Source organism: Tursiops truncatus, chromosome 19, assembly GCF_011762595.2.
Source record: "Tursiops truncatus isolate mTurTru1 chromosome 19, mTurTru1.mat.Y, whole genome shotgun sequence".
Classification (NCBI taxonomy): Eukaryota; Metazoa; Chordata; class Mammalia; order Artiodactyla; family Delphinidae; genus Tursiops; species Tursiops truncatus.
In genome coordinates, this window is record NC_047052.1 from 43267545 (window position 1) to 43292719 (window position 25175).

General features: G+C 50.8%; 1 protein-coding gene across 6 annotated transcripts in view; it reads left to right on the forward strand.

Annotated features, from left to right (window-relative positions):
• Window positions 1-25175, forward strand: part of WDR62 (WD repeat domain 62) — a 45311-nt gene that overhangs the window by 19099 nt on the left and 1037 nt on the right. Inside the window, exons 10-30 of one of the 6 annotated variants that reach the window (XM_033844869.1) lie at window positions 2795-2932; window positions 4559-4737; window positions 6330-6421; window positions 7955-8080; window positions 10969-11036; window positions 11117-11238; window positions 12049-12124; window positions 12907-13018; window positions 13114-13177; window positions 13780-13905; window positions 15561-15694; window positions 17850-17902; window positions 19882-20100; window positions 21918-22045; window positions 22382-22485; window positions 22840-22947; window positions 23235-23390; window positions 23683-23797; window positions 23921-24062; window positions 24142-24202; window positions 24384-25067. In XM_033844869.1, coding sequence (XP_033700760.1) covers window positions 2795-2932; window positions 4559-4737; window positions 6330-6421; window positions 7955-8080; window positions 10969-11036; window positions 11117-11238; window positions 12049-12124; window positions 12907-13018; window positions 13114-13177; window positions 13780-13905; window positions 15561-15694; window positions 17850-17902; window positions 19882-20100; window positions 21918-22045; window positions 22382-22485; window positions 22840-22947; window positions 23235-23390; window positions 23683-23797; window positions 23921-24062; window positions 24142-24202; window positions 24384-25067 — 3007 coding nt within the window. The remainder of the gene's footprint in view (window positions 1-2794; window positions 2933-4558; window positions 4738-6329; window positions 6422-7954; window positions 8081-10968; window positions 11037-11116; window positions 11239-12048; window positions 12125-12906; window positions 13019-13113; window positions 13178-13779; window positions 13906-15560; window positions 15695-17849; window positions 17903-19881; window positions 20101-21917; window positions 22046-22381; window positions 22486-22839; window positions 22948-23234; window positions 23391-23682; window positions 23798-23920; window positions 24063-24141; window positions 24203-24383; window positions 25068-25175) is intronic. The other 5 variants (XM_033844870.2, XM_033844871.2, XM_033844872.2 and 2 more) reach the window with 5 other exon arrangements.

A 25175-nucleotide genomic window follows, 5' to 3' on the forward strand; every position in this document is an offset into this window, starting at 1 on the left:
TCAACTGGCCATAGATGTATGGGTTTAGTTTTGGATTCTCAATTTTATTCTACTGATATATGTCTATGTTTATGCCAGTACCACATTGCTTTGATTACTATAGTTTTGTAGTGATTTGGTTTGACTATTTGGGGATCCTTTGCAATTCTATATGAATTTTAGGATCAGCTTTTCCATTTCTGCAAAAAAGACTGTTTACGTCCGTTGTAATCTTTATATTTTCCTTTCTTCTGCTAGCTTTTGGTTTAGTTTTCTCTTCTTTTCCTAGTTCCTTAAGGTGAGAAGTTAATTGATTTGAGATCTTCTTTTTTTGTAGGCATGTACAACTGTAAATTTCCCTCTGAGCATTGCTTTTGCTGCATCCCATAAGCTTTGGTATACTGTATTTTCATTTTTATTGGTCTCAAAGTATTTTCTAATTTCTTTTTTGATTTCTACTTTGACCCATTGGTTATGTAAGGTTGTGTTAATATCCACATATTTGTTAATTCTCCATATTTCCTCTGTTATTCATTTGTAATTTCATTCCACTGTGGTTGGAGAAGATTGTTTATATGATTAAAGCCTTTTAAGTTTATTGAGACTTATGTTGTGGCCTATATGTGGTCTATTCTGGAGAATGTTCTATGTTCATTTGAGAAAAATGTGTTCTGCTGTTACTGGATGTTCTTTATCTCTCTAGATCTATCTTTTTTTTTTTAAGCTGAAGCAGTCATTCATTTTATTTATTTATTTATTTATTATTTGGCTGTGTGGGGTCCTAGTTGCGGCACGTGGGATCTTGCGTTGAAGCGTGTGGACTCTTTGTTGTGGCACACGGGCTTCTCTCTTGTGGTGCACGGGCTTAGTAGTTGTAGCATGTGGGCTCTATAGGTGTGGCACGTGGGCTCAGTAGTTGCGATACATGGGCTCTCTAGTTGTGGCGTGTGGGCTCTCTAGTTGTGGTGCACAGGCTCTAGAGCACACAGGCTTAGTTGCCCCATGGCATGTGGGATCTTAGTTCCCCGACCAGGGATCGAACCCACGTCCCCTGCATTGGAAGGTGGATTCTTAACCCCTGGACCACCAGGGAAGTCCCCTAGATCTATCTTTTATTGAAAATGGAATATTGAAGTCCCCAACTATTATGTAGAACTGTATATTTCCTCCTTCAATTCTGTCAACTTTTTCTTCATATATTTTGGGTCTCTATGTTAGTTGTATGTTTGTATTTGTTATATCTTCTTTATAATTGACCCTTTTTTGTCACTTGTAATAATTTTTTACTTAAAGTCTATTTTGTCTGGCATTACTGTAGACATGCAAAGCTCCCTTTTGGTTACTATTTGTATGGAATATCTTTCCATACCTTCACTTTCAACCTGTATGTATATTTGGATGTAAAGTGAATCTCTTGTGGGCAATATATAGTTGGATTTTTTTTTTTTTTTTTTTTGGCGGTACACGGGCCTCTCACTGCTGTGGCCTCTCCTGTTGCGGAGCACAGGCTCCGGACGCGCAGGCTCAGCGGCCATGGCTCATGGGCCCAGCCACTCCGCGGCATGTGGGATCTTCCCGGACCGGGGCACGAACCCATGTCCCCTGCATCGGCAGGTGGACTCTCAACCACTGCGCTACCAGGGAAGCCCTGTTATGTCCTTACTTTTATCTGTACTTCTCTACTTTGTCTCTCTTGTCCCTATCCTGATCAATTTTGTTTCCATTCCCAGCAGTTTCTCCTCAGTATAGGCCTTTGTCCTGAAAGGAGCCCTGGTAGGTTAGTTTTGAGAGCTCACCAGGCCTTGATTTCTCCAGCCCCTTCAGGCCTTACTGCTGAGCCCAGCACTCAACCACTATTGGAGTGGATGACCCCCCACCCCCACCCTGCCAAGTTCAACTACTGTTCAGTTTGGCCAGTTGTGCTTTCCAGTGAATACCTGCTGGCTACTTTGAGGTTAGAATACCTCATTGCTCCTCTCTGCTTTCTCCCATATACATGTTGAGAACATGTAGGTCTTATGACTGGAGGTAGTTTGTTCCTACCTGCTTGTATTTGGGGGAGTTATGAGAATATATTGTTCACCTACTTTTGTTATAAATATTGTCCATGGGGTTTTGGTTTTGCTTTCAGGTTTCTCTTTTTCACGTGGGAATTCTGAATTAAAAATCTGTGATGCTGCTGTCATCATCATCTCAGAATCCAGGCTTCCATATTTTGAAATTTCTTTATATGTTATCTCTTTGTCTCTCTGAGTTGCATTCTGAATAACGTCTTTAGTTCTATCTTTCAATTCAGTTAATTTTCTTTTCAACTGTGTCAAATCTTTGGTTTTTAATATGTTTTATTTTTCATTTCTAGGAGTAGTTCTATTTTGTTCCTTTTCAGCTCTGCTTGGTTGTTCTTTATAGTTTCTGGTTGGCTACTCATACTTTTAATCTTGTCAAAGTTCTTTTATTTCTTTAAACATAGTAAACATAGTTATTTTAGAGTCTGTTAGATAATTCCAGTATTTGAAGCTAGACTCTGTTGTTTCTGCTGCTTCTTGCTCGTGGTACCTTGTTTCCTTTTGTGCTTAGTGATTTGCACTACCCATTTTCCTTAGAAATTGATTTGTGGGGATGTTTTATGGACTGGACTGAAGATGGGGCATGGTAATATATGGTAGCATTTTGTGTCTTTTTTTTCTTGCAAGGCGTTACACTAAGGCTGTTTATCTGCAACGTACTTTTATTTCACCATGCAATAGTATATCATAGTGCTGGCATTGAAGTGCTTGTAATGAATCTCCTTTGCCTTGTTCTCTGGGGACTGTAGGTGTATCCTGAGTTTGAAGATCAGAGAGCTTGTCTGCCATCAGGATCTTTTCTGACTTGTTCCTCAGACAATACCATCCGCTTCTGGAACATGGACGGCAGCCCTGACTCTCACTGGCAGAAGAACATCTTCAGTAATGTAAGGGGCTTCATTGTGAACCATCTTTTAGGAGGAACAAAGGCCTACTTGAATCTAGGATAGGGGGGTAGGAGGGAGTTTTATGGAACCTCAGTGTTAAGCTTCACTAGGGACAGGAACCAGGAACCAAGGCTGGTCACTCTCTGTCTCCTATCTCATTTCTCTCTCTCTCCCTCTCTTTCTTTCTAGGTGACATGGTCTTTCCTGTCTGCTTTTTTTAAAATATATATATATATATTTATTTATTTATTTATTTTATTTTTGGCTGTGTCGGGTCTTGGTTGTGGTCCTCTCTGCTTTTCTTTACCACTCAGCTCCTGCTGTCTCAGTGTGTGTGGACACAGCCACTCCAGGCAACCCGACATACTCAACAAAGAAGAAATTGCTGCCCAAGTCTTGAGTTAAAACTCCCTGGGAGAGCACCTGATGGGCCAAACCAGGCAGGGGTGTCTCCTGTCTAGCTAGCTGCCACGCAGTGAAGCCTGAGGTGGAGGTGCTGGCAGGATCCCAAAGAGAGCCATGATGAGAGGCTGGGGAGAAACACTTTACTGAAGAAATGGTTGGTGTTGCTAGGTCAGTGAAGGAGCTTCTCTGAGGAGCTGAGGCCTGAATCATGCATTCACTGATTCTACAGATAGTTATTAAGGTCAGTGCTAGGTGCTGTGCTGCATGCTGGGGACACATCAGTGACTAAGGCAGACCCTTCTCCTGGCCCCGTGACACCTACAGTCTAGTAGGGGGAGGCAGCCAGCCAATAACTGCACAAATTATGATATAATCACAAGCATAATAAGCACCATGAAAGAAAGTTGTAAGGTATGAGTAAGATATATCTAAAGTCAGTCATCTGATTTTATCTGTGGCATTAGGGGCAGCCTCCTGGAGGAGGAGATAACTGAACTGAGATATGGAGGATTGGGAGGAGTAAAGAGGGGAGGAGAGAGTGTTCTACACCAAGGGACAAAGGCCTTATGGCTGCAAAGAGCTTGATGAGTTGGAAAACCCAAAAGAGGTTAGTGTGGCTGGAACAAAAAAAGCTCTTAATGCAGGGTGTGTATAGCAAATGCTCCTTACGACTCCCCTCACCAGCGCCCCACGTCCCCCTGCCATACTACCATCTTCTCTTCTGCATCTGTGATAACCATGTTATATTTGGTTGCACACAATAGAAAAACCCGAAGCGAGGTAAAAGTTTGATTTTCTGACTTGTAAAAATAGTCTAGAGGTAACTAGTCCAGGCTGTTTTGGCAGCTGTAGGAAGCCCTTAGAGACCCAAGAGCTGTCCAGCTCTCCACTCTGCCCATTTTGAAGGAGCCCTTGTCATCGTGGTCCAGGATGGCTGCTGGTGCTCCAGTCATCACATCCAAGTTCCAGGCAGCAGGATAGTGGGAAAGAAGCAGAAGAGTTTTCACTTGCTTTACACCTCATTGACCAGAATTTATTGACACAGCTTCATTTAGATGCAAGGGAGTCTGGGAAACATAGTTATTATTCTGAGTGGTGAAGCTCCCAGGTCAAAATTGGAATTCTGTTACTAATGAAGAATGGGAGACTATCAGGAGAAAAAATTGCAGAGGTGCTCCAGAGCTTCTCATAGCACTGACCTAAGTCCTTTCCCGCTTGCAGACCCTGCTGAAGGTTGTGTATGTGGAGAATGACATCCAGCACCTGCAGAACATGTCACACTTCCCAGACCGGGGGAGTGAGAATGGGATGCCTGTGGACATGAAAGCTGGGGTACGAGTCATGCAGGTCAGTCCTGATGGCCAACACTTGGCTTCAGGCGACCGAAGTGGAAATCTGAGGCAAGTGGGCCCTGGCGTTGTCTAGTGTACATCTCCCAGCTTGGGCTCAGGTACTAAGGGCAGTGGGGAGGAGCCCTGGCCTTGGCACCTCCAGCTGCCTGTTGGGAATGAGGGACTGTGAGTAGCAATCTGGTAGCCAGCCACCCCTGGGAACATAAGCTGAGAAGGGGCTTCCAGAAGGGCTAGCTCAGGGTAGATCAGGGTAGCTACTGGGGCCTCAGCAGCTGGGCCATGTGAACTCTGCCTGCAGGGTGGACAGGCAAACTTGCATGACTCTCGGGCATGGTGACACCTTCTCAGCCACATGGTACCACTGCTGAACCATCAGAGAAGATGCCAGCTGGAGCTTGGCATTTCTGGTGGCCCTGAGAGAGGGACCAGAGGATGGGACATCTGAGGGCTCGGGCTGCTTACCACCCTGCAGAGGTTTTTCAAGATGTGACAGGCCCAATAGGTGCTGACAGAATATGAGTCCTGTCACAGGGATCAGGTTTAAGGTGGCGAATGTCAGCTATGACCCCCTGGGTAGTGGAGCTGTTGCAGAATGGGAGGGACTGGGGCACTGGAGAGCATGTGCCGCATAACGGGGCAGCCACCACACAGCACCAGTAGTATAGCCTCCAAGTTGTCAGATCTTCCCATTGTCTAAGAAGAACATAAAGTGCAGACTTTTTCTGTGAAGTTCCATGGTTTTTAAATGTTGGCAACTGTTGTGATGTCAATCACTGCATGAGGCAAACTGAACGTGTCAGGGGGCTGCTCCCGTTGACAGCACTTGGCTGTGAATGGTGAAAACAGTGAGGAGAGGTAACGTGGGCATAGCGATCTTCCCCCAGGCTGGCCGCTGGCCTGAGTACCATGGGTATTGACTGATTTAATCCTCTCACCGACCCTCTGGCGTAGGTGCTGTTATTCACTCCACTTTCAGATGGGTTCCCTGAGGAAAGAGAGGCCAAGTGGCTTGGCTAAGGTCACACGGGTAGAGAGTGGAGAAGCTGGAATTATTGTTTCTTATTTCAGTCCTGGATGACCTGTTGTCTGATTTCATTTGGCAAGAATGTGAGGAAAGTCTGGATCTGAGACTTTTTAAGAATGAGAGGGAGTTCCCTGGGGGTCCAGTGGTTAGGAACTCCACGCTTTCACTGCTGAGGGCCTGGGTTCAATTCCTGGTCAGGGAACTAAGATCCTACAAGCCACAGAGTGCAACCAGAAAAAAGAAAAAAAAAAGAATGAGAGATTAGAATCAAATGTTCCCACCCATGGGTCCTATCCTTGAGTATGACCTCTGACCCCTGCCCCAGCCCCAGGAATCACCTCTGATATATCCCTATCCTAACCTTTGTTCCCCCAGAAGACCATCCTAGGTGTTACCCATGGAACCAGAAGGGGCGGGGTGCCCGCTGAGGTTCTCGCAGGCTTGGCAGGTTTTTAGATGAGAAACTGGTTGGGCACCTGTAGACTACTTGGCCAGGGTAGGGTGTTCTCCACGTCACCTACCTGGCTGCTCTGACCTTTTCTGGTAGTGGCAGAGCACCTGGAGCTGAGGGGTGGGGGCGCCAGGCAGGGTACAGCAGGCAGTGTGTATCTCTCAGGATCCACGAGCTGCACTTCATGGACGAGCTGGTCAAGGTGGAGGCCCATGATGCTGAGGTGCTGTGCCTGGAGTACTCCAAGCCTGAGACAGGTGAGCCCATGGCAGGGGAGCAGCCTGCCTGGCAGAACCACAGGGAGGAGTAGTTGGTGTCTGGTGGGACCGTAAATGACAGGGCAAGACTCGACTTGTTTACCCTGGTCCCCAGTGCCCCGAACAGAGCTCAGGCTAAAGAGGTGAAGGTTGAATGAGTGAATATATGAATGAGCTCCTCCTCTGCTGGAGAAGATAAAGATAGATCAGTAGTCAAACATATTCTTTGGAAAAAGTTTGACACTTACAGAAAAATTGCAAGAATATTATAATGAATATCTGTAGCCTCTTCACCCAGGCTCCCCAAGTTTTTTCTTTTAAATCCTGTCTGACCTGTGACAGAATTATCTGCTTCCCCTCTTTCCATTTCTATGTATTTGCGCACTTTTAATACACTTGTAATAAAATAATAGCATGTGCATTATTATTATTAAAGCGTGTATATTATTATTATTATTATTTGCTGAACTACTTGAGAGTAAGTTGCAGGCATGCTGCGCTTTCACCCTTAAATGCTTCTGTGAGCATTTCCTAGGAATGGGGACGTCTATTTACATGACCACAGTGCACTTATCAAATGTGCATCTTATCAAATCTGTCATCTGTCTGGGGTTCTTATTCACGTTTTGCCAGTTGTCCCAATGCTGTCCTTTACAGCACCTTTGTTTTTCCAGTCCAGGTTCACACTTCAGTTGTTGTGGCTCTCTTGTCACCTTTGTTTTCGAATATTTCCACAGCCTTATTTAATTTGTCTTTATGACTTTGGCTTTCTGCAGAATATAGATCAGTCATTTTTTAGAATTTCCTTCAATTTGGGTTTGTTGTTCTCCTCATGATTTGATTCCGATGATACATTTTTGGCAGGAATATAATGTAGGTGGAGTTATGTCCTGATAATGTTAATGTTCTTTCCCATGCTCTTCCTTCCCCCACACCCTCTGCCCCACCAAATTTTCTTTAAATTTCTTTTCATTCAGTACACCTCTCCCGAGCTCCCCTCCACCTCAGGTCATGTGTTAGGGCTCAGACATAGCAGGTGTCCAGGCTAGGCACTGTCTGAGGGGGCCAGCACGAAGGTCCAGTGGCTGAAGGAAAGGTGGCAGCATGTGGTCAGTAGGGCCTAGATGAGGCTCGTGTAGCCAGAGCTCAGAGAGTGAGGGGGCAGTGTTTTGGGGAGGTTGAGAAGTTGGCAGGGTCTCACGTGGCTGCCAAGTAGCTGGACTTGGTAGGGAGGAATGCTGGGCTCTGCTGGAATGTCTGGTGTGGGCACAAGTGGAGGAGTGTCCACGTGTGCATCAAGATTCATCCTGCAGGAGCTGGTGGCAAGGGATGTGAAATGCCAGGGTTTGGGGCTCTGGGGAAAGACTGCACAGAGTGGGGGAGTGGCCCCTTTCCGGGTTTGTGGCAAGTTGACTGCAGTTAAGAAACCGAACTCCTTCTTCAAGGCCAGGAAAGCTCGGTCACACTGCTCTCTGGGAGACCAGGCCATCAAGCAGCCTCCCAGAAACCCAGTGGCACCCTTTCCATCCACAGGGTTGAGCTTGCTGGCCTCAGCCAGTCGGGACCGACTGATCCACGTGCTGAACGTGGAGAAGAACTACAACCTGGAGCAGACCCTGGATGACCATTCCTCCTCCATCACAGCCATCAAGTTTGCTGGTGAGCCCTTTCCTTCTGCGTCCTGTGCCTCATTAGATGGGCTCCTTTGACTGCACGTAACAGCGAAAGCCACCTTTAGCTTAGAGAGAAAAGGGAGAGGCAAGCTCTGGATTCAGGCACAGCTGGATCCAAAGATTGCATTTTTATTTATTTACTTATTAAAAAAAACTTTTTTAGACTAATTTTTTTTAATGCTTTTGGAGTATCATTTATTTTGGCTGCTCCACGTGGCATGCAGGATCTTAGTTCCCGGACCAAGGATTGAGCCCGTGCCCCCTGCAGTGGAAGCACAGAGTCTTAACCACTGGACCACTAGGGAAGTCCCCAAAAGTTGAATTTTTTAAAGTTACCTGGACTCTCTCCCTCTGTCAGCTGTGCCTTTCTCTCGTGGGCAGGATCTCAGTGGTCACTGTGCCGCTGAAAAGAGATTTCCCCTCTTCCTGTCAATTTTGGCAGAAATTGGTAGCTGACTTACCTTGTGCTGGCTTGAGGCACCTGCCCTTTCCAGAACAGTTATTGGTGCCAGAGCTTTGGAGTATCCTCTTGGGCTGGGTGTGACTCGTGTGCCCCCAGCCTCCACCTGCCTCCACCCCTGATCCAGGAGGACTGACATTAGGTGAGTGCTAGTCCGCAGAAAGAAATCAGAATGCCAGTCCAAGGTGGAATGGGTTTGGGTGACCTTGGCTGAAAAATAGATGACGGTGACAATTGCTGGAGACTAATTCTGTGCTGGGTGATGTGATCCTTGCACTGCCCCAGCAGTTACTGTACTTTACAGCCAGAGTCACACAGCCAGTAGGTGCAGGCCTGGTATTTTGCATAAGGTTGTCCTTCTTTATAGCCCTCGCTCAACCAGGCAGTTGAAGGGATCCCTCCAAGACTTGAAAGATCCAGTACAGAGATCCCTGGCCCTAAGGGATTCCAAGAAGAGGGGAAGTAGGCCCTGTGGGGGTTTAACTGATCAGAACCCAAGAACATGTTCAAAACTATATTCAAGAAGAATCCATTCATGGAATACGTCCACTGACTCCAAGTTCTTGACTATGAAGTGTTTTGTACATATAATCTTGTGGCTGAGAATGTATTAATGTCCGTGGTCTTCCCCACTTTCTGCCCTGTCTCTGTCTAACTCAGGTGGTCGGGAGCTGGGCAAAAACAGGTTAACACGTTTGCTATGTCTTGATGAGGACCTGACAAAAGCTGATCAGCTCAAACTTCTCAGACACCTGTAAAACACTGTTCAGACCATCCCATTCCATAGGGTAGAGGTAGTTAGAATAGATTGGTAAATCTAGCAGTTTGGCCAGCAGTGACCTCACCTTTAATGAATGGTCTGGATCCAGGAGAGGTGATAACTGGCCAAGGGGATGGCCCAGGAGTCGGTCCTTTAGGTCACCTTCTGAAGGCATGGGCCTCTGTTAAAGCCCCAGCCGGTCTGAGAGGATGTACATCCTAAAACCAGTCCTGTGAGCCCTACTCTGGCTGGGCTGACTCAACTGGGCGTTACACTCAAAACATTGATGGTTCATATAAACTGGGCACCAGCCAGTCGGAAACTGTCTGAAGCTATCCAGCTAAAGAATGAATCAGTCTCTTAATTCTTTTCTATGAAACATATCCAAAAAAGTGAACAGAAAAATCTGTGAATAGTTTACAGAATAATACAATGAATATCCACATCAAGGTTCATAGTCAGTAGGTCTGAACTAGACACACCCATTGTTTATAGCCAGCAACTGTTCTGATTGGTCCTAGTCCTAATATTGCTAAATACTTGACTCACCACCCCAGGTTAAGAAGCAAAACATTACCAGAGGTAACTTGCAGGCCCTCTCTGGATTCCTCGCCAACATAGGACTCGTTCCCTTCTATAAACCAATGACTTCTGCTCGAGTAACATCTTAACTTGTATGTCGGGCCTGGGTGCTCTCAAATGTCCTGTCATGAAGGAGCAGTGTCTATTGTACCAAGGTTGTACATGTTTTATATTTGTTCTGTCTCTTCATCCTCACCACAACTCTGCAAGGTATTTGTGCTGTGATTATTCTTATTCTATAAAGAAAGAAGAATAAAAGTAAGAACATCAATCGTGCTTACCAGGTATCAGCCACTGTCCCAAGGGCTTCATACCACTCCACGGGGCAGTGGCTGATACAGGCTTATTGAACAGACGGGAGCTGAGGCTCGGAGAGGAAGCCTGGCTTCAGAGCACAGTGTTTAACCAGAGAATGCCTGGGACCAGCCCTGGCCCCATCTTGACTCTCTGCACCCTGGGACAAGGACTGTGTGACTCTGAGCCCCTGGGTTCACATTTGTACAAGTGGCTGGTAACAGGAAGGGGAGGCATGTGGCACAGGACCTGGCCCGAAGTCTGTGTGGATATTCCTTTTTATTTCGGCTGCACCGCATGGCTTGCGGGATCGAGCCTGTACCCCCTGCAGTGGAAGCGCAGAGTCCTAACCATTGGACCGCCAGGGAAGCCCCTGTGTGGATACTCTGATCCTTCTTGATGGTGTGAGCCTCCCAGTGGTCTGCCTGTCTCCTCTTGCTCCCTGCTTCACTGACGCCTCCATTGTGAGGCCAGAGTCACCTCTCCAAATCCCAAATTAAACATGGTGCCCCTGCTGTGTCCCTGGCTTCTGTTTCCCTGTCTGCTCTTGCTCTGCAGATTCCTGCCTTGCCCACTGCACCATCTGTCCCCCCCCACACACAGAGCTCACAGTTTATAGAGTCCTACTGGCACCCAGCACTCACCTCACCTCCTCCGGGAAACCCTCTCTGACCCCCAGCGGAGTGCCCTTATAGTAGAGTTCCCTAGCTAGGATCCCCAGCCCCAGTTGGGCCCAGCAGTGGCCCAGCCCTGCCTAAGGCACTGCTTCCTCCTCCAGGCCACAAGGACATCCAGATGATCAGCTGTGGGGCAGACAAGAGCATCTACTTCCGCAGTGCCCAGCAGGTAGAGTGGGGCAGCCTCCTTGGGAGCTGGGTAGGGGGCTTGTCAGGGGTATCCTCTGAAGGCCCTGCCTGCCCTGCCAGGCCTCAGATGGACTACACTTTGTCCGTACCCACCACGTGGCAGAGAAGACCACCTTGTATGACATGGACATTGACATTACCCAGAAGTACGTGGCTGTGGCCTGCCAGGACCGCAACGTAAGGTGAGGAACTAACTGCCCTGCACTCTTAGTCAGCCAGACTAAGTGGGGCCTGGTTGGGTCTGTCTTCTCATGAGCGCTCTGCTTTCCTCCCCCTGCTCACCTGGTCCCTGAGAAGCTGGGTGGAGTGGTGGGACCCAGTGGGTGTTTCTTAGGAGCTGGGTTCACCCAGGCCTAGTCTCCAGGTCAAACAGAGGGTTCTCCTAGATCTCAGGAGCCTGTGTGGGGCAACTGAGAGCTGCTGATGTGGCTCATAAACTAATCATCCTCGTTCCCTGAGCTCCTGTCTGGGAGGGACAGTGGGGGAGTCACAGGCCCTGCCTTCGTGGAGCTCACAGTGCAGTGGAGGAGAAGACAGACTGACCAGACAGTGACAGCACAGAGTGGTCAGGGCTGGGATGCAGAGAGCCCAGGGGCTTTGGGGGGCCCTGGGAGGACATCCGACCCTACCTGGGGTCGCTGGAAGGGACGTCTGAGCTTAAACTGGGAAGGATGTGGGGGAATAAGCATGTGCAGAGAGGTTCTCCGTCTCCTTCATTTGCTCACTCAAGTTGGGTGCCAGGCACTCAGCTCGCTGTGTGGCAGGGAGATGGATGTTAGCTCAGTGGACACCCCAAGACGTAACCTCTGTGACCTCAGCCCAAGATAGGGTCTCATTCCCTGATACGGGGTTTCAGTCCAGGCATCGGGTGGGGGATAGGAGGTACTGGGGGCTTCCAGGGGAGAGGAGGGCAGCAGGTAAGGTTGGAACAAGGGAGCAAGAGAGGGCGGTGGGCAGGGCCATGTTAGCCACTTCTGCTCTCTCCTTCCCAGAGTCTACAACACCATGAACGGGAAGCAGAAGAAGTGCTACAAGGGCTCCCAGGGTGATGAAGGGTCCCTGCTGAAGGTGAGGAGCTGGGGCCCCGGGTGAAAACCGTACACAGACACCCACACACAAGGCCCCCCTGTCTGTCTCCTGCCCTGCTGGGCCTCCGGAGACCTGGGTCCTCCTTGGCACCTGATCAGAGGGATGAAAGGATCACATGCCAGCCAGCATCTACTCAGGCCTGGCTGCCCAAGGGTGCTTGGGAGCCAGGGCTGGCCCTGACTGCTCTACCTTTATTTACTGAATCCTTCCCCACGTGGGGACATTTAAGTGGCTTCCATTGTGAGTGGCAATAGAGTGTGGTGGGAGGAATCAGAGAGGCCTCTCCAGGCTTGCCCCTGTCTATGTTATCCAGGATGAGGTGGGGACCTTCTCAAGAGCCTCTGGACTAGGGGAGTTATGAGCTCAGGCTCCAGGGTCAGACCCTCTTACAGCTCTGCCTCGGGCTGACTGTGACCTTGGGCAAATGTCATCTCCTCTCGAACCTGTTTCATCATGTGTAAAATGCAAATAAAAATTGCCTCTATCACAGGGTTCTGTGGGGGAAATAAGTTCACACACGTACAGCTCTTAGCACAGGGCCTGGCTGCCATTAGTACCATTGTTGTGGTTGGTAATTTCTTCACCTGTGAAATGGGAGCAGGAGCTTCTGCCTACCATGGTGTGTGTCGTGAGGGTTACCTGAGTCCATGTGCCAAGCGCCCAGCACAAGGCGTTCCTCAGTTAGTGGGGTTGTGTGTTGAGACCCAGGCCTATTCCAGAAGGAGGCAGCCCAAGTGTCACGTGGGTCCTCTTCTCGGCAGGTCCATGTGGACCCCTCAGGCACCTTCCTGGCCACAAGCTGCTCTGACAAAAGCATCTCGGTGATTGATTTTTACTCCGGGGAGTGCGTTGCCAAGATGTTTGGCCATTCAGGTGGGTTTGCCTCCTTGCTTGGGACACCTCCCCACCTACCCCAGCCCAGCCTTCTGGCTCAGAAGGCCAGCACGGCTTCTCTGCTCTGCTTGCAGAAATCGTCACCGGCATGAAGTTCACCTACGATTGTCGTCACTTGATCACAGTATCCGGAGACAGGTGGGAAAGGCCTGGAGGCTGCCCCAGCTGGACCTCCCTCTGGGAGTGGGTGGGACCTATCCTGCTGGGAGAGCAAGGGCTCAGACACCGGAACCCCATGCCCACAGCCTGCCTGTGCAGAGAGCTCTCTCAGCATGCCAGCTTACTCTCCTCCGATAGTGTGTGCCCAGCCCTGAGTTCAAATCCTAGCTCTGCCACTTATATTTCCCCTCTCTGACTTTGTAAAAGAGAGATGACCCCATCTACCTTGAAAATCGTATGGTGAGAGTCAAATGAGATGATATAAGTTCCTTAGCACATGGTTGGTATCCAAGGAAGTCCCTTTTGACACTCTCTTCAGTTTATCAATACTACACTCCTTCCTCACAGCCCCCTTCCTTGGGTCTCAGGGTCTTCAGAGCAGCCTTGGTTTGCTGGGATGCCCTGGACCCCTCCCAGGGTGTAGACCTGACTTGGTCCAGAGCCCTGTGCTAAGCTGATGAGGGTTGTTTTCCGGGCCAGGAAATAAGGTCTTGTCAGTGGTGAACCAGGTGGCTCTGGGGTCAGATGGCTTCCATATTCACTGTTCCTCCCTCTTCCACATCCCTCCTTGGCCTCTGCAGCTGCGTGTTCATCTGGCACTTGGGCCCGGAGATCACCAGCTGCATGAAGCAGCACTTGCTGGAGATTGACCACCGTGAGCAGCAGCAGGAGAACACGAAGGGCAGGAACTGGAGCAGCCACCCCAGGTCCTGGCAGCCACCTGTCCATTCACCAGAGGGATGTCTTCCTGCCCTGGGCCCCGTGAGGAGTGAGGCTAGGGAAGCAACCACGGCCCAGACAGCCCCCGGCCCTGCCCTTTGTGCCCTCGGGGCCTAGAAGGGGAGATGTACTTTGAATAGGAAGTTACAATAATGCATATGAGAAGGGTTTTGAAGTGTAAAAGCAAAAGTGCTTGGAGAGCCCATGAGCACTCTGGTGGGAAGCCCCAGGGGGCTGTGGGGACCAGAGGAGGCCCCAGACCCAGCCCACCCAGCCCGTGGTGGGGAGGGAGGAGATCAGAGAAGGGTCCAGTGGAGCAGAGATGTCTTCTTAATCTTTTTTTTTTAAGGTTTTTTTGTTTGTTTGTTTTTAATCTTTGGCTGCGTTGGGTCTTCATTGCCGCACACGGGCTTTCTCTAGTTGCGACGAGCTGGGGCTACTCATCGTTGCAGTGCGCGGGCTTCTCACTGCGGTGGCTTCTCGTTGCACAGCATGGGCTCTCGATGTGCGGGCTTCAGTAGTTGTGGCACACGGGCTTAGTTGCTCTGCGGTATGAGGGATCTTCCCGAACCAGGGCTTGAACCCATGTCCCCAGCATTGGCAGGCAGATTCTTAAACGCTGTGCCACCAGGGAAGTCCTATCTTAATCTTTTTTTTTTTTTTAAGATGTTGGGGGTAGGAGTTTATTAATTAATGTATTTATTTTTGCTGTGTTGGGTCTTCGTTTCTGTGCAAGGGCTTTCTCTAGTGTGGCATGCGGGAGCCACTCTTCATCGCAGTGCGCGGGCCTCTCACTATCGCAGCCTCTCTTGTTGTGGAGCACAGGCTCCAGACACGCAGGCTCAGTAGTTGTGGCTCACGGGCCTAGTTGCTCCGCGGCATGTGGGATCCTCCCAGACCAGGGCTCGAACCCGTGTCCCCTGCATTAGCAGGCAGATTCTCAACCACTGCGCCACCAGGGAAGCCCTTCTTAATCTTTTAATGTAAGTTATTCCTTCACTTATATCTTTGAGTTTCCTAAACATATTTCTTAAGTCTTTATGTTGCAAGACCAGTTTTATTTGGAGTGAATTCCTGTTCTGGTTTTTGATTTGGGATTTTGGTTTGGAAGTTTCAGTTGGAGTGGGAGGTTTTGAATTTTCTTCTCTTCCGCCTCCAGAGCTGTCCCTATCTCTCTCTCTGTGTCTTGAGGCTTTGCATTGCTTCCCCACGGGGACCAGGCCTGACATGGGCCATCTATTTTGCAGTGATCTTGAGGTAATGCAGATCTAGGCACCAAGAGAGTGGGCAGCTCTTTGGCTTGTGGAGCTAAAACCTCATTGCTAACCCCACTTCCTAGAACAGAAGCCAGCAGCTCAGGACTCATGCCCTACTATCATCTGCTTTGCTTTTTGTTCCATTGCTGTGGCCCTTGAAGAGTTTGTCGTATTTCTTGAGCCCAGCCTTTGTTACGTCTCATTTTTTGTGGCAGTATGTTTCTAGCAGAGGGGGTGTGGCAGGTGAGACCTTCCAGCACCATCTTGACCAGAAGCCAAGAGTATGTTCACATGGACCCCAGCACAGGGCCCAGCCCTAGGCAGGTCCCCTCTACCACCCCATTTACCTATGTTTCTCTCCTTGCTGTCCTTTTTCCTGGCTTCAGGCAGGAGACATATGCATCCATGCCCAACGAGATTTGCTCCCTAAGCCCTGGAGAGCAGACGGAGGATAAGCTGGAGGAAGAATGTGAACCTGAAGAGTTACTAAAGACACCATCAAAAGAGAGTTTGGATCCAGGTTAGGAAAGGGGCCCTATTTTGACCTCTCAGTGTAGGGATCGTTGCTGGGTTTTGGCCACTACTCTGTTTTCACAGCCTAGCACATATTGAAGCTCAGTAATCATATCAGTCAGGACTTTTTCAGGGTAATAGCACCTAGACTCTCTCACTGGCTTAATTTGGAAAGAGAATTTATTGGTTCTTGTAAATGAAAATTTGAGAGTATTGGTTCAGGCATGGCTGGATCCAGGTAGTCAGGTGATGTTAAAGAAATAGATGTATCTCTGTCTCCTGGCTCTGCTTTTCTCCATGTTGACTTTGCTCTCAGGCAGAATCTCCCTGTACAAGGGGCAAAGTATCCCCAGCAGCTCAAGGTTATAACATTCTAGAAAAGAGAGCACTTCTTTCCTAATAGCTCAAAGTCCTGTGTTCATGACTCATGTTCCTGCTGTGAGTCACCTGCCCATTTCTGAGTCACTGTGATTGGCCAGGCCTGAGTTATGTGGTCATCCCTGAGGGTAGGAGGCTTTAGTCAGCTCCACTTGAACCACCTGACCAAAGGCGAGGGGTGGGTGTAAGGGGGTGTCCCAGGGGTAAAACAGGGTGATGTTCACCAGAGGACAGACCAGATTCTCTTGTTCAGGCAGAAGGGAGAGTAGTAGCTAAGCGACTTTATGAGAGGCCAGGCGCTCTATAAATTTCTGCCCCTCTGCATATTGCCTTGGCTTAGACCCATGTTACAAGATGGCTGCTTAAGTTCTAGGCATCAGAGACATTTTTTTTTCACGTCTTTATTGGAGTATAATTGCTTTACAGTGTTGTGTTAGTTTCTGCTGTACAACAAAGTGAATCAGCTATATGTATACATATATCCCCATATCCCCTCCCTCTTGAGCCTCCCTCCCTCCCACCCTCCCTATCCCACCCCTCTAGGTGGTCACAAAGCACTGAGCTGATCTCCCTGTGCTACGCAGCAGCTTCCCACTAGCCTTCCATTTTACATTTGGTAGCTTATATAGGTCAGTTTTACTCTCTCACTTTGTCCCAGCTTCCCCTTCCCCCACTGTGTCCTCAGAGACATGGTTGAAAGAGGACATTCCCTCCTGGAATCTCCTGTACAGAGGAAACTCTTTCCCAGAAGCCCCTGCAGGCTTCTCACAGGTCCCATTGGCCATGATTGCTCCAGCTGTGAGAGAGGCTGGGAACAGTGACCAGCACTGGGTGCTCTTAGCGAGGGTAGTGGGCTGCCAAGAAGGAGGAAACAGGCAGGGGCCAACTGGATGGCTGACTAGTAGGCAACAGCAGTGTGAGGATTCAGCCTTGGGAAACAATCAAATAGAGAGTAAGCTCATTCTCTTTGTCACCACCCACACATCCAATCCAGCGTCCTCTCCCAGGTGGCCACTTTGATGAGTTTGGTGTGAACCCTTATAGGCCTTTTCCTGAACATTAATATACACATGTGGATATCCATAGGAAACATCTGTGTCCACAAATCGTATTATACTGCAGATATCATTCTGTATCTTTTTCTTCTCAAAACTATCTTACTGACCTGTAGGTTGGTGAATACAAAACAGAGGCCTCCCTCTTTTAACCAGAAGCATAACCAGTGATTTTGCTCTGGGTGGGCACTTGTGTGTTTTCTAACTTTACACTGTTGTGAATGAGGCTGTGCTGACCACTCCTCGGCCTCAGGCCGAGGACTGGCATTGCTAGATCCTGGGGTTAATACACTTTTTTTTTGGCCGTGCCATGTGGCATATGGGATTTTTATTCCCCAACCAGGGATTGAACCCATGCCTCCTGCATTGGGAGCACAGAGTCTTAACCACTGGACTGCCAGGGAAGTCGGATATACTTTTTATTTTAAAAGAGAACCCCAGCGGCCCTCCAAATCCAGTTACTGCCCCACCCAGCAGTCAGTGTTAAGCCCTCCGTTTCCCCACACTTTTGCCAACATTTGATAGCTTGAAGCATTTTAATTTTGGTCAGTCTTAGGGTAAAACATTATATCCCATTGTTTAAATTCGCACTTCCCTGACAGTTAGTGAGGTTGACCATCTTTGGATGTCTGTCGTTTCCTGTGTTGTCTCTGGAGAACTGCTGTTTATGTTACCCGTTGTCTCTTGGGTTGCTTATTATCTTTGCATGGTTTCCATGTGTCTCTCCAGATCCTCGGTGCCTGCTGACCAACGGCAAGCTGCCACTCTGGGCAAAGCGGCTGGTGAGTCTGCCCGGAGAGTGGGACGCCTAGGAGCGGACAAAGAAGGGGTGCCCTCCTCCATGTTCCTCATTCTTCTGGGAACACTTTTCCCCTCCACATGTCTCCTTTCCCTGGAGAACCCCTGTCATCCTTCCACTCCGCTTAGACAGTCCTTCTTTCATGCAACACATATTTACTGAGTGCCTACCCTGGGCTAGGCCTTGCTGTGGCCCTTAGATACAGCAACCAGCAGGGCAGATGAAATCTCTGCCTTCACAGGCTCATTCTCTACTTCGGGAGGTGGACAATAGCCACATTAAACAGGTAAATTATATAGTGTTTGGGGAACTGATAATCAGTGCTATGGAGGACAAAAAAGTTGAGAAGGAAAATACAAAGTGTTGGGGGTGGTGACAGTTTTAGGGTAAAAAGAAAAGGCTTCACTAGGAGGACTTCACGTATTTGAGCAGAATTAAAGCAAGTGAGAAATACAGATCCTGGGAAAGAATGTTCCAGGCAGAGAGACCAGTCTGCAAGGGTGAGGGCCGCGAGGCAGGATCATGCTTATTAGCGTGTTCCAGGAAGTGCAGGGAGGCCCGATGCCTGGGTCGAGGGTGAATGAGGGCAGAATGGGGGAGAAGGGCTCGGAGAGGCAGTGGGGGCCAGGTGGTGAGGAACCGTGTGGGCTTGCTGCGTCCCTTCAACACCCCTTATTGTCCTTCTCCACTTATTTCTTCCCCTGTAGTGCTGAGTGAGATGGACAGGAGGGAGAGCTCTGAGCCAAGGAAGGTCGTGTTCTAACTCAGGTGTTAACAGGTCCCTATGGCTGCCTGGGCAAAACAGACCTTGAGGGGCAAGCAGGGGGACCAGGGAGGGGACTGCTGTGATAATCCTGACAGGAGAGGTTGGAGGCTGGACCTGAGGGGAGAAGTGGTTGGATTCTGGATGGATTTTGAAAGTGGAGCCAAACAACTGGATGTGAGAGAAAGAGAGGGACCAAGATGAAGGTAGGATTGAATGAGTGATCATTAATTGAGGGAGGGGCAGGCCAGGCGCTGGTGGGTTAGAAGTTGGCAGCAGAATCCTAAACCCCAGGTTGAAGGGTTTATTTCAGGAACAATGTCAGACCTCAAATCAAAGCCTAAGTGTCAGCTCTTCAGGGAAATCCTTCCTGTTATCAGCCCCTGCACTGCTGACCAGGTCAGGCATGTGGCTGTGCTCTCTCAGGCCCCCAAGCTTTCCCTTACCAGTGCATATTACAATTGGAGTTACATCCAACAAATATTCACAGAACACTTACTCTGTACAGGTTCTATTGAGTCTTTTATATGTATTGTTTAATCCTCCTGGATGTACGGGCTTTTCATATCCCCTGTTATTTCACAGATAGGGAACTGAGGCCCAGAGAGGTTAAGTAACTTATCTGGGGTCAAGCTAGGAATTAGGGGAGGTGGGGTCGACCCTAGAAGGCTGGCTCCAGAGCCTAAGTTGTCAAGCACCCACCCTCCACTGTCTCTCAAGCAAGTCTTGGTAGGAGGCAGTGGTGGGCAGGACCAGGGTTAGGGTTAGGGACCGTGGAAGAGAAGTGGCCATATCTTGGATGTGTTTGGGTGGCAGAGTTGAAGAAATACAATGGGAAGTGTGAGGGACAGAATAAGAGGAATGAAGGAGAACCTCAAGGTTTGGGGCCTGAGCAGCTGCAAAGAATCACTGAGACAGGGAAGGCGTTAGGAGGAATAGGTTTAGGGGGAAGGTCAGTTGTTGTCTTCAACATGTTTGCTTTGAAAGATCACTAAACATCCATGTGGAGATGTGGAGCAGTTGCATGTGCACTTCCAAAGTTTAAGAACAAGGTTCAGGCTGGAAACAAATACCTGGAAGTTGTTTCTGATTGATGTTTAAAGCCACGAGGCTGGATGCAGGTCCGTGCAGTGTCCCGGGCCCTCACTGGAGTTGGTGAGCACTTGGCTAGCTGCCTGACCGTCCCCTGTCACCCTCAGCTAGGAGATGATGATGTGGCAGACAGCTCGGCCTTCCACGCCAAGCGCAGCTACCAGCCACATGGCCGCTGGGCGGAGCGGGCTGACCAGGAGCCTCTCAAGACCATCCTGGATGCCCGGGACCTGGATTGCTACTTTACCCCCATGAAGCCCGAGAGCCTAGAGGATTCTGTTCTAGATACAGTGGAGCCGCAGAGACTGGCGGGCCTGCTGAGCGAGGTATAGACTGCCTGCCCCAGCCCGGCCTACAGCCCCTGCACCATGACTGCCGGCGCAGGACCTGGGGCCTCAGTGCTCTCGTTCTAAAGATAAAGCTGACTGTCCCACTGCGGGGGTGCGAAAGGGTTACATGTGATGGTAGAGGGCAGTAGGGTGAGCCTCGGACCTGGTGCACAGTGAAACTTCCCAGGGCAGACCAGAAAGCGGGAAGATGGGGTCGCTCGGGGGTTAAGAGCTTGGGCCCGAGGGCAGGCCTGTGCCTGAGTTGGGGGCATTTGAGCAGGTGGAGCCCTGGTCCTACACCTTCCCGGCTCTGTAACCTGCAGCAAGGCTTGATTCTCTGGGCTTTGATTTTCAAAAATATGGTCATTTAAACAAAAAAGAGAGAGAGAGACTTCCCTGACGGTCCAGTGGTTAAGACTCCGTGCTCCCAGTGCAGGGAGCCTGGGTTCGATCCCTGGTCATGCCGCAACTAAGAGCCTGCATGCTGCAACTACAGATCCTGCACGCGGCAACTAAGACCCGGCGCAGCCAAATAAATAAATATTTTTTAAAGAGAAAGGTGACTGCGGCTTCCCTGGTGGCGCAGCGGTTGAGAGTCCGCCTGCCGATGCAGGGGACGCGGGTTTGTGCCCCGGTCCGGGAGGATCCCACATGCCGTGGAGCGGCTGGGCCCGTGAGCCATGGCCACTGAGCCTGCGCATCTGGAGCCTGTGCTCCGCAATGGGAGAGGCCACAACAGTGAGAGGCCCGCGTACGGCAATAAATAAATAAATAAATAAAACCATTTTAAAAAAAAAAAAGGTGACAGAAGATTTCAGAAAAGGTCATTTTTAAAAATGGTCATAAAAAAAAAGTGCATAGGGGGCTTTTACAGTAATCCAGTTCTAGAAACAGGGTCTGGGCCCTAAAAGGTGCTGAAGCAACTTTAGCTCTTATTCTATTATTTTTCAAACAAAATTCTTTTTTATTCTATTATATAAGTTTGCTTATGTGGCATAATATAAATAGTTATGTGCATAAATCATAAATATATAGTTTGATGAATTGCTACCTGTGTACACACCGATGTATCCACCACCCAAGTCAAAATATAGAGCACTTTCTACCTCTTGGAAGGGGATCTTGGAGGACCGCCTTGTGTCTCTTCCAATCAGTAACCCCACTGAGGTAACCAGCATTCTTTTTTTTTTTTTTTTTTGGCTGCATTGAGTCTTCGTTGCTGCACGCGGGCTTTCTCTAGATTCGGCGAGTGGGAGCTACTCCTCGTTGCGGTGCACAGGCTTCTCGTTGCCGTGGATTGTCTTGTTGCAGAGCACGGGCTCTACGCGCACAGGCTTCAGTAGTTGTGGCTCACGGCCTCTAAAGTGCAGGCTCAGTAGTTGTGGCGCCCAGCTTAGTTGCTCCGCGGCACGGGGGATCTTCCCGGGCCAGGGCTATAACCCGTGTCCCCTGCATTGGCAGGCGGATTCTTAATCACTGAGCCACCAGGGAAGCCCTGGTAACCAGCATTCTGACCTCTTTCACCATGGATTGGTTTGCCTGTTCTTGGATTTCATATGAATAGACTCTTAGTGGGTTCGAACCATACCTATTCCTTATCTGTAAAGGGGCTGATGATAATGCAGGGGCAGCAGAGAGTGAGCTCCTCATGGCCCCAGCCCAGGCCCTGGCTCACAGGGAGCATCCAGCAGTGAGGGCTGCCATCACTACCTACATCTTTACCGTTACCGTCGGTGTTGGCGGAACACCTAGCAGCTTGGGAGGGCCCTGATTGCCACAGCTGCCTCTGATGTCTGTGCTATCTTACCCCCCAGTCAGAGAGTCCCCAGGACAATGGCTGTGGGCCTCCCTCCTTACCACCCCTACAGAGAGAGTCTTCTGAGGCCAGCGAGCTCATCATCTACCCCCTGGAGACAGAGGTGACAGTCACAGGGACAGACAGGTGGGTGTCTTTTGCACCAATGGGAACCTTAGTTGGAGAGAGGAAGCCTCAGCTGGTAGGCACATCGTGGAAGAACCACTCTCCCAGTGGGCCTGTGGGAGGGACGCGGGCGGGGGGTGAAGCCCGGATGGTGCAGGAGCCCAGCCCTGCAGCCTCTGCTGCAGCCTGTCTTCCTGGTTCCAGGAGAAGGTGCAGGGGCCCCTGGAGGCGGCAGGAGAGGTGAGGCTGTACTCCCAGCAGGAGCAGGTGCAGATGTCTAGGCGTTCTGGGTGGGGGCCACTTGTTTACTAACCAGTACATTATCATTCCCTCACCCCATGCCCACGGGCACTGCAGCAAGTACTGTGCGGAAGAAGTAGAGAGGGCGCCAGGAGACCAGCAAGGTGACTCCTACCTCAGGGCCCCCTCCATCGACTCGAAGGACCAGAGGCCACCTGAGGGTGAGTGAGCACCAGGCAGTACACCCTGCAGTAGTCTGTTCATGTGGCCAGGTCCCTTTCTGGGCACTGATGGTGACCTTGACCAAGCCTTTCTGAAGCCCAGAGTCTGTCACAGAGACAGGCATGGTCCCTGCTATTGTCACTCTAGAATTCTGGAGCCCAACTTCCCACCAGTGGGAGCCCAGCTCTGCACCTTCCTCGAAGTGTAGCCTTGCTGGTCCATAAAAATAGGGGGCGGTCTTATCATCCCCTTTCTGCAGATGAGGAAACTGAAGCCCTGAGACCCAGAGCGCCTTACCTGAGTCAGTCAGGGCCCAGCTTTGGACTCCTGACCCCTCCCACCCTGTTTTCCAGACTCAGGGGAGTCAGAGGCCGACTTGGAGTGCAGCTTTACCACCATCCATTCCTCCCCTGCACAGCCAGACCCAGACCCTCAGTTTGATGTGACGCCCCCTACACCAGGTAAGTAGGGGCCAGATGTGGGGAAGGGCAGTGTGTGGGCCTGGCCAGGGGCTGGTCACGATAGATAACCACTGGCCCAACATCAACCCTGCATTTGGTGGCCACTGAGCACCAGTTTCCTCCCCTGGAAGACAGACGCATTAGCCCTTCCTTCTCCGCCTGGTGGCAACAGGGTGTGTGATGGGCAGGTCCAGCTTTCTCCATTGTTAAGTGGCCAGTGGCTTTTTCAGAGCATCTGCCATGATTCATGGTGTTGATGGTTCTCTCCTGCCCACTCCCTCTCCCAGACCCCCTTCTCCTCTCCCCAGGATGCCCAGGTACCACAGAAGAGTTGTCCCAGCCCGAGGTGCCAAGCGTATCCAACGGCTCCCTGCCCCAGACCCCTGAGCAAGAGAAGTTCCTCCGCCACCACTTCGAGACACTTACTGACGCCCACCCTGAGGGTAGACCATGCCCCTCTCTGACCCGTGCCTGGGCAGCATCCAGGGCTGAGCTCAGTGTGGGCTTCTCTGGGGCTAGGCTTTCCCTGGCAGGACTGGCGAGGGTGGTGGGAGGGCGTGTGTTTTACTTGGGGGCCCAGCTGTATGGTTTCTCTGCCTGCTCCATTTGCTCCCAAAGTGTGTGTTGTCTATTGATGGGGGTTTCTGAGGATTGTCTGCTGGTCTGTGGGTCTGCCTGGGCCCAGGGCTGGCTGGCTGGAGGGATTCTGAGGGCGCCCTCGGCATCTTGCCCTAGAGCCCTTCCACGGATCCCTGAGAGACCTGAAGGCCTCTGAGGCCGAGGACAACTTCTTCAATCCCCGGCTGAGCATCTCAGGCCAGTTCCTCTCCCGCCTCCAGAAGACATCCAGGTGGGAGCTGGTGAACTAGTGAATCCCATCCCGCCTTCCAGCTCTCTGTCTCCCCGCGGGAAGGGGCTGTGTGCCCTCAGGCGCCCCCAAGGCAGCCATAACCACCTGTTTTCCCCCCTACAGGTTCACCCACACCTTCCCTTCCCGGCTGCCCCTGCACCTCGTGAAATCCCCAGAGGTCAAACTCATGGATCTCAGGGGGAGCCCGCCCAGAGCAGAGCCCCTGAGAGCAGGTACTGGCTACACCTGCCCAGGCAGGACCAATGTGAGTACTGGGGCCGCTTCCCTCGAGACAGGGCTGGGAGCCTGGTGGCCTTATCCTCACCTCAAGGCTATGCTTGCAGGTCATCTCTGGGGGAAAGGCTGAGGAGCCCCTCGAGACCCTGGAAGCCTGGTCCCCACTGAGTGAGTGTCCCCACCCCCAGGTGAAAAGCCCTAGCCTTCTCAGCAAATGGCCCTGGGTGCCTAGCTGAGCCATGGTGGGGATGGACAGGATCCACTCAGACCCTGCAGCCACCCTGGCTGGGGCTCCCTGTCCATCAGCTCTGAGCTGGGGTGTGAGAGTAAGCTGCCTCTTCCTTTCTAGCCCCCTGCCTCACAGGCCTGGCGCCCTGCATCCTGCCCTCCTCTGTGCCGCCCACAGACAAGAAGCCTCCGACACCCGCAGCTCTACCCACTCCAGGCCTGGCTCAGGGTTTCCACACCCCCGCCGCCCGCTCCTGCATGGAGGCCACTGCCAGTTCCTGTGCCAGGATACCACACAGCATTTCCATTGAGGACAGTGAGGACCCTGTCCTGGCTGAGCTGGCCAGGCCTCTGTGCAGGTCCTCGTCCCTGGGGGAGCTGGCCTCCCTGGGCCAGGAGCTCCAAGTCATTACCACCACAGTGACACCCAGTTCTGACAGTGAGGGCCAAGAAGCTGCCCTGCCCTCCCGGGGCAACCATGAGGCCCGCGCCAGCCTGAAACTCACCCTGCCAAGCATCTGTGACAGGCTCGTGTTGCCCCCACCCCAACTGGAGCCTCCCACCACGCGTGTCTGGTCCCAGGAGCCTGTGGCCATCCAGCCCAATGTCATGGTCACAACAGCCAGCTTCCTGGCCCCCAGCCCTGTGGATGGGAGTGCCCCAAGACTCCACAACGCCACCTTTCTCCCAAGGTTCCTGGCCACCGAGTCCCTCAATACCCCTTCCCATCCCAACAGCCCCCCACTTCCAGAGGCCAGGCCTGGGGTCCCTGGCAGCATCACCTCCCTCCTGGAGCCCACCCTTGGTGAGTACCATCCTTGGGACAAGGGATTGTCCCCTAAGCTCATCCCATGTAACAGCTGGCTCAGCTCCAAAAGTGGGCACTTGACCTGGCCACAGGCGCTGTGCCACT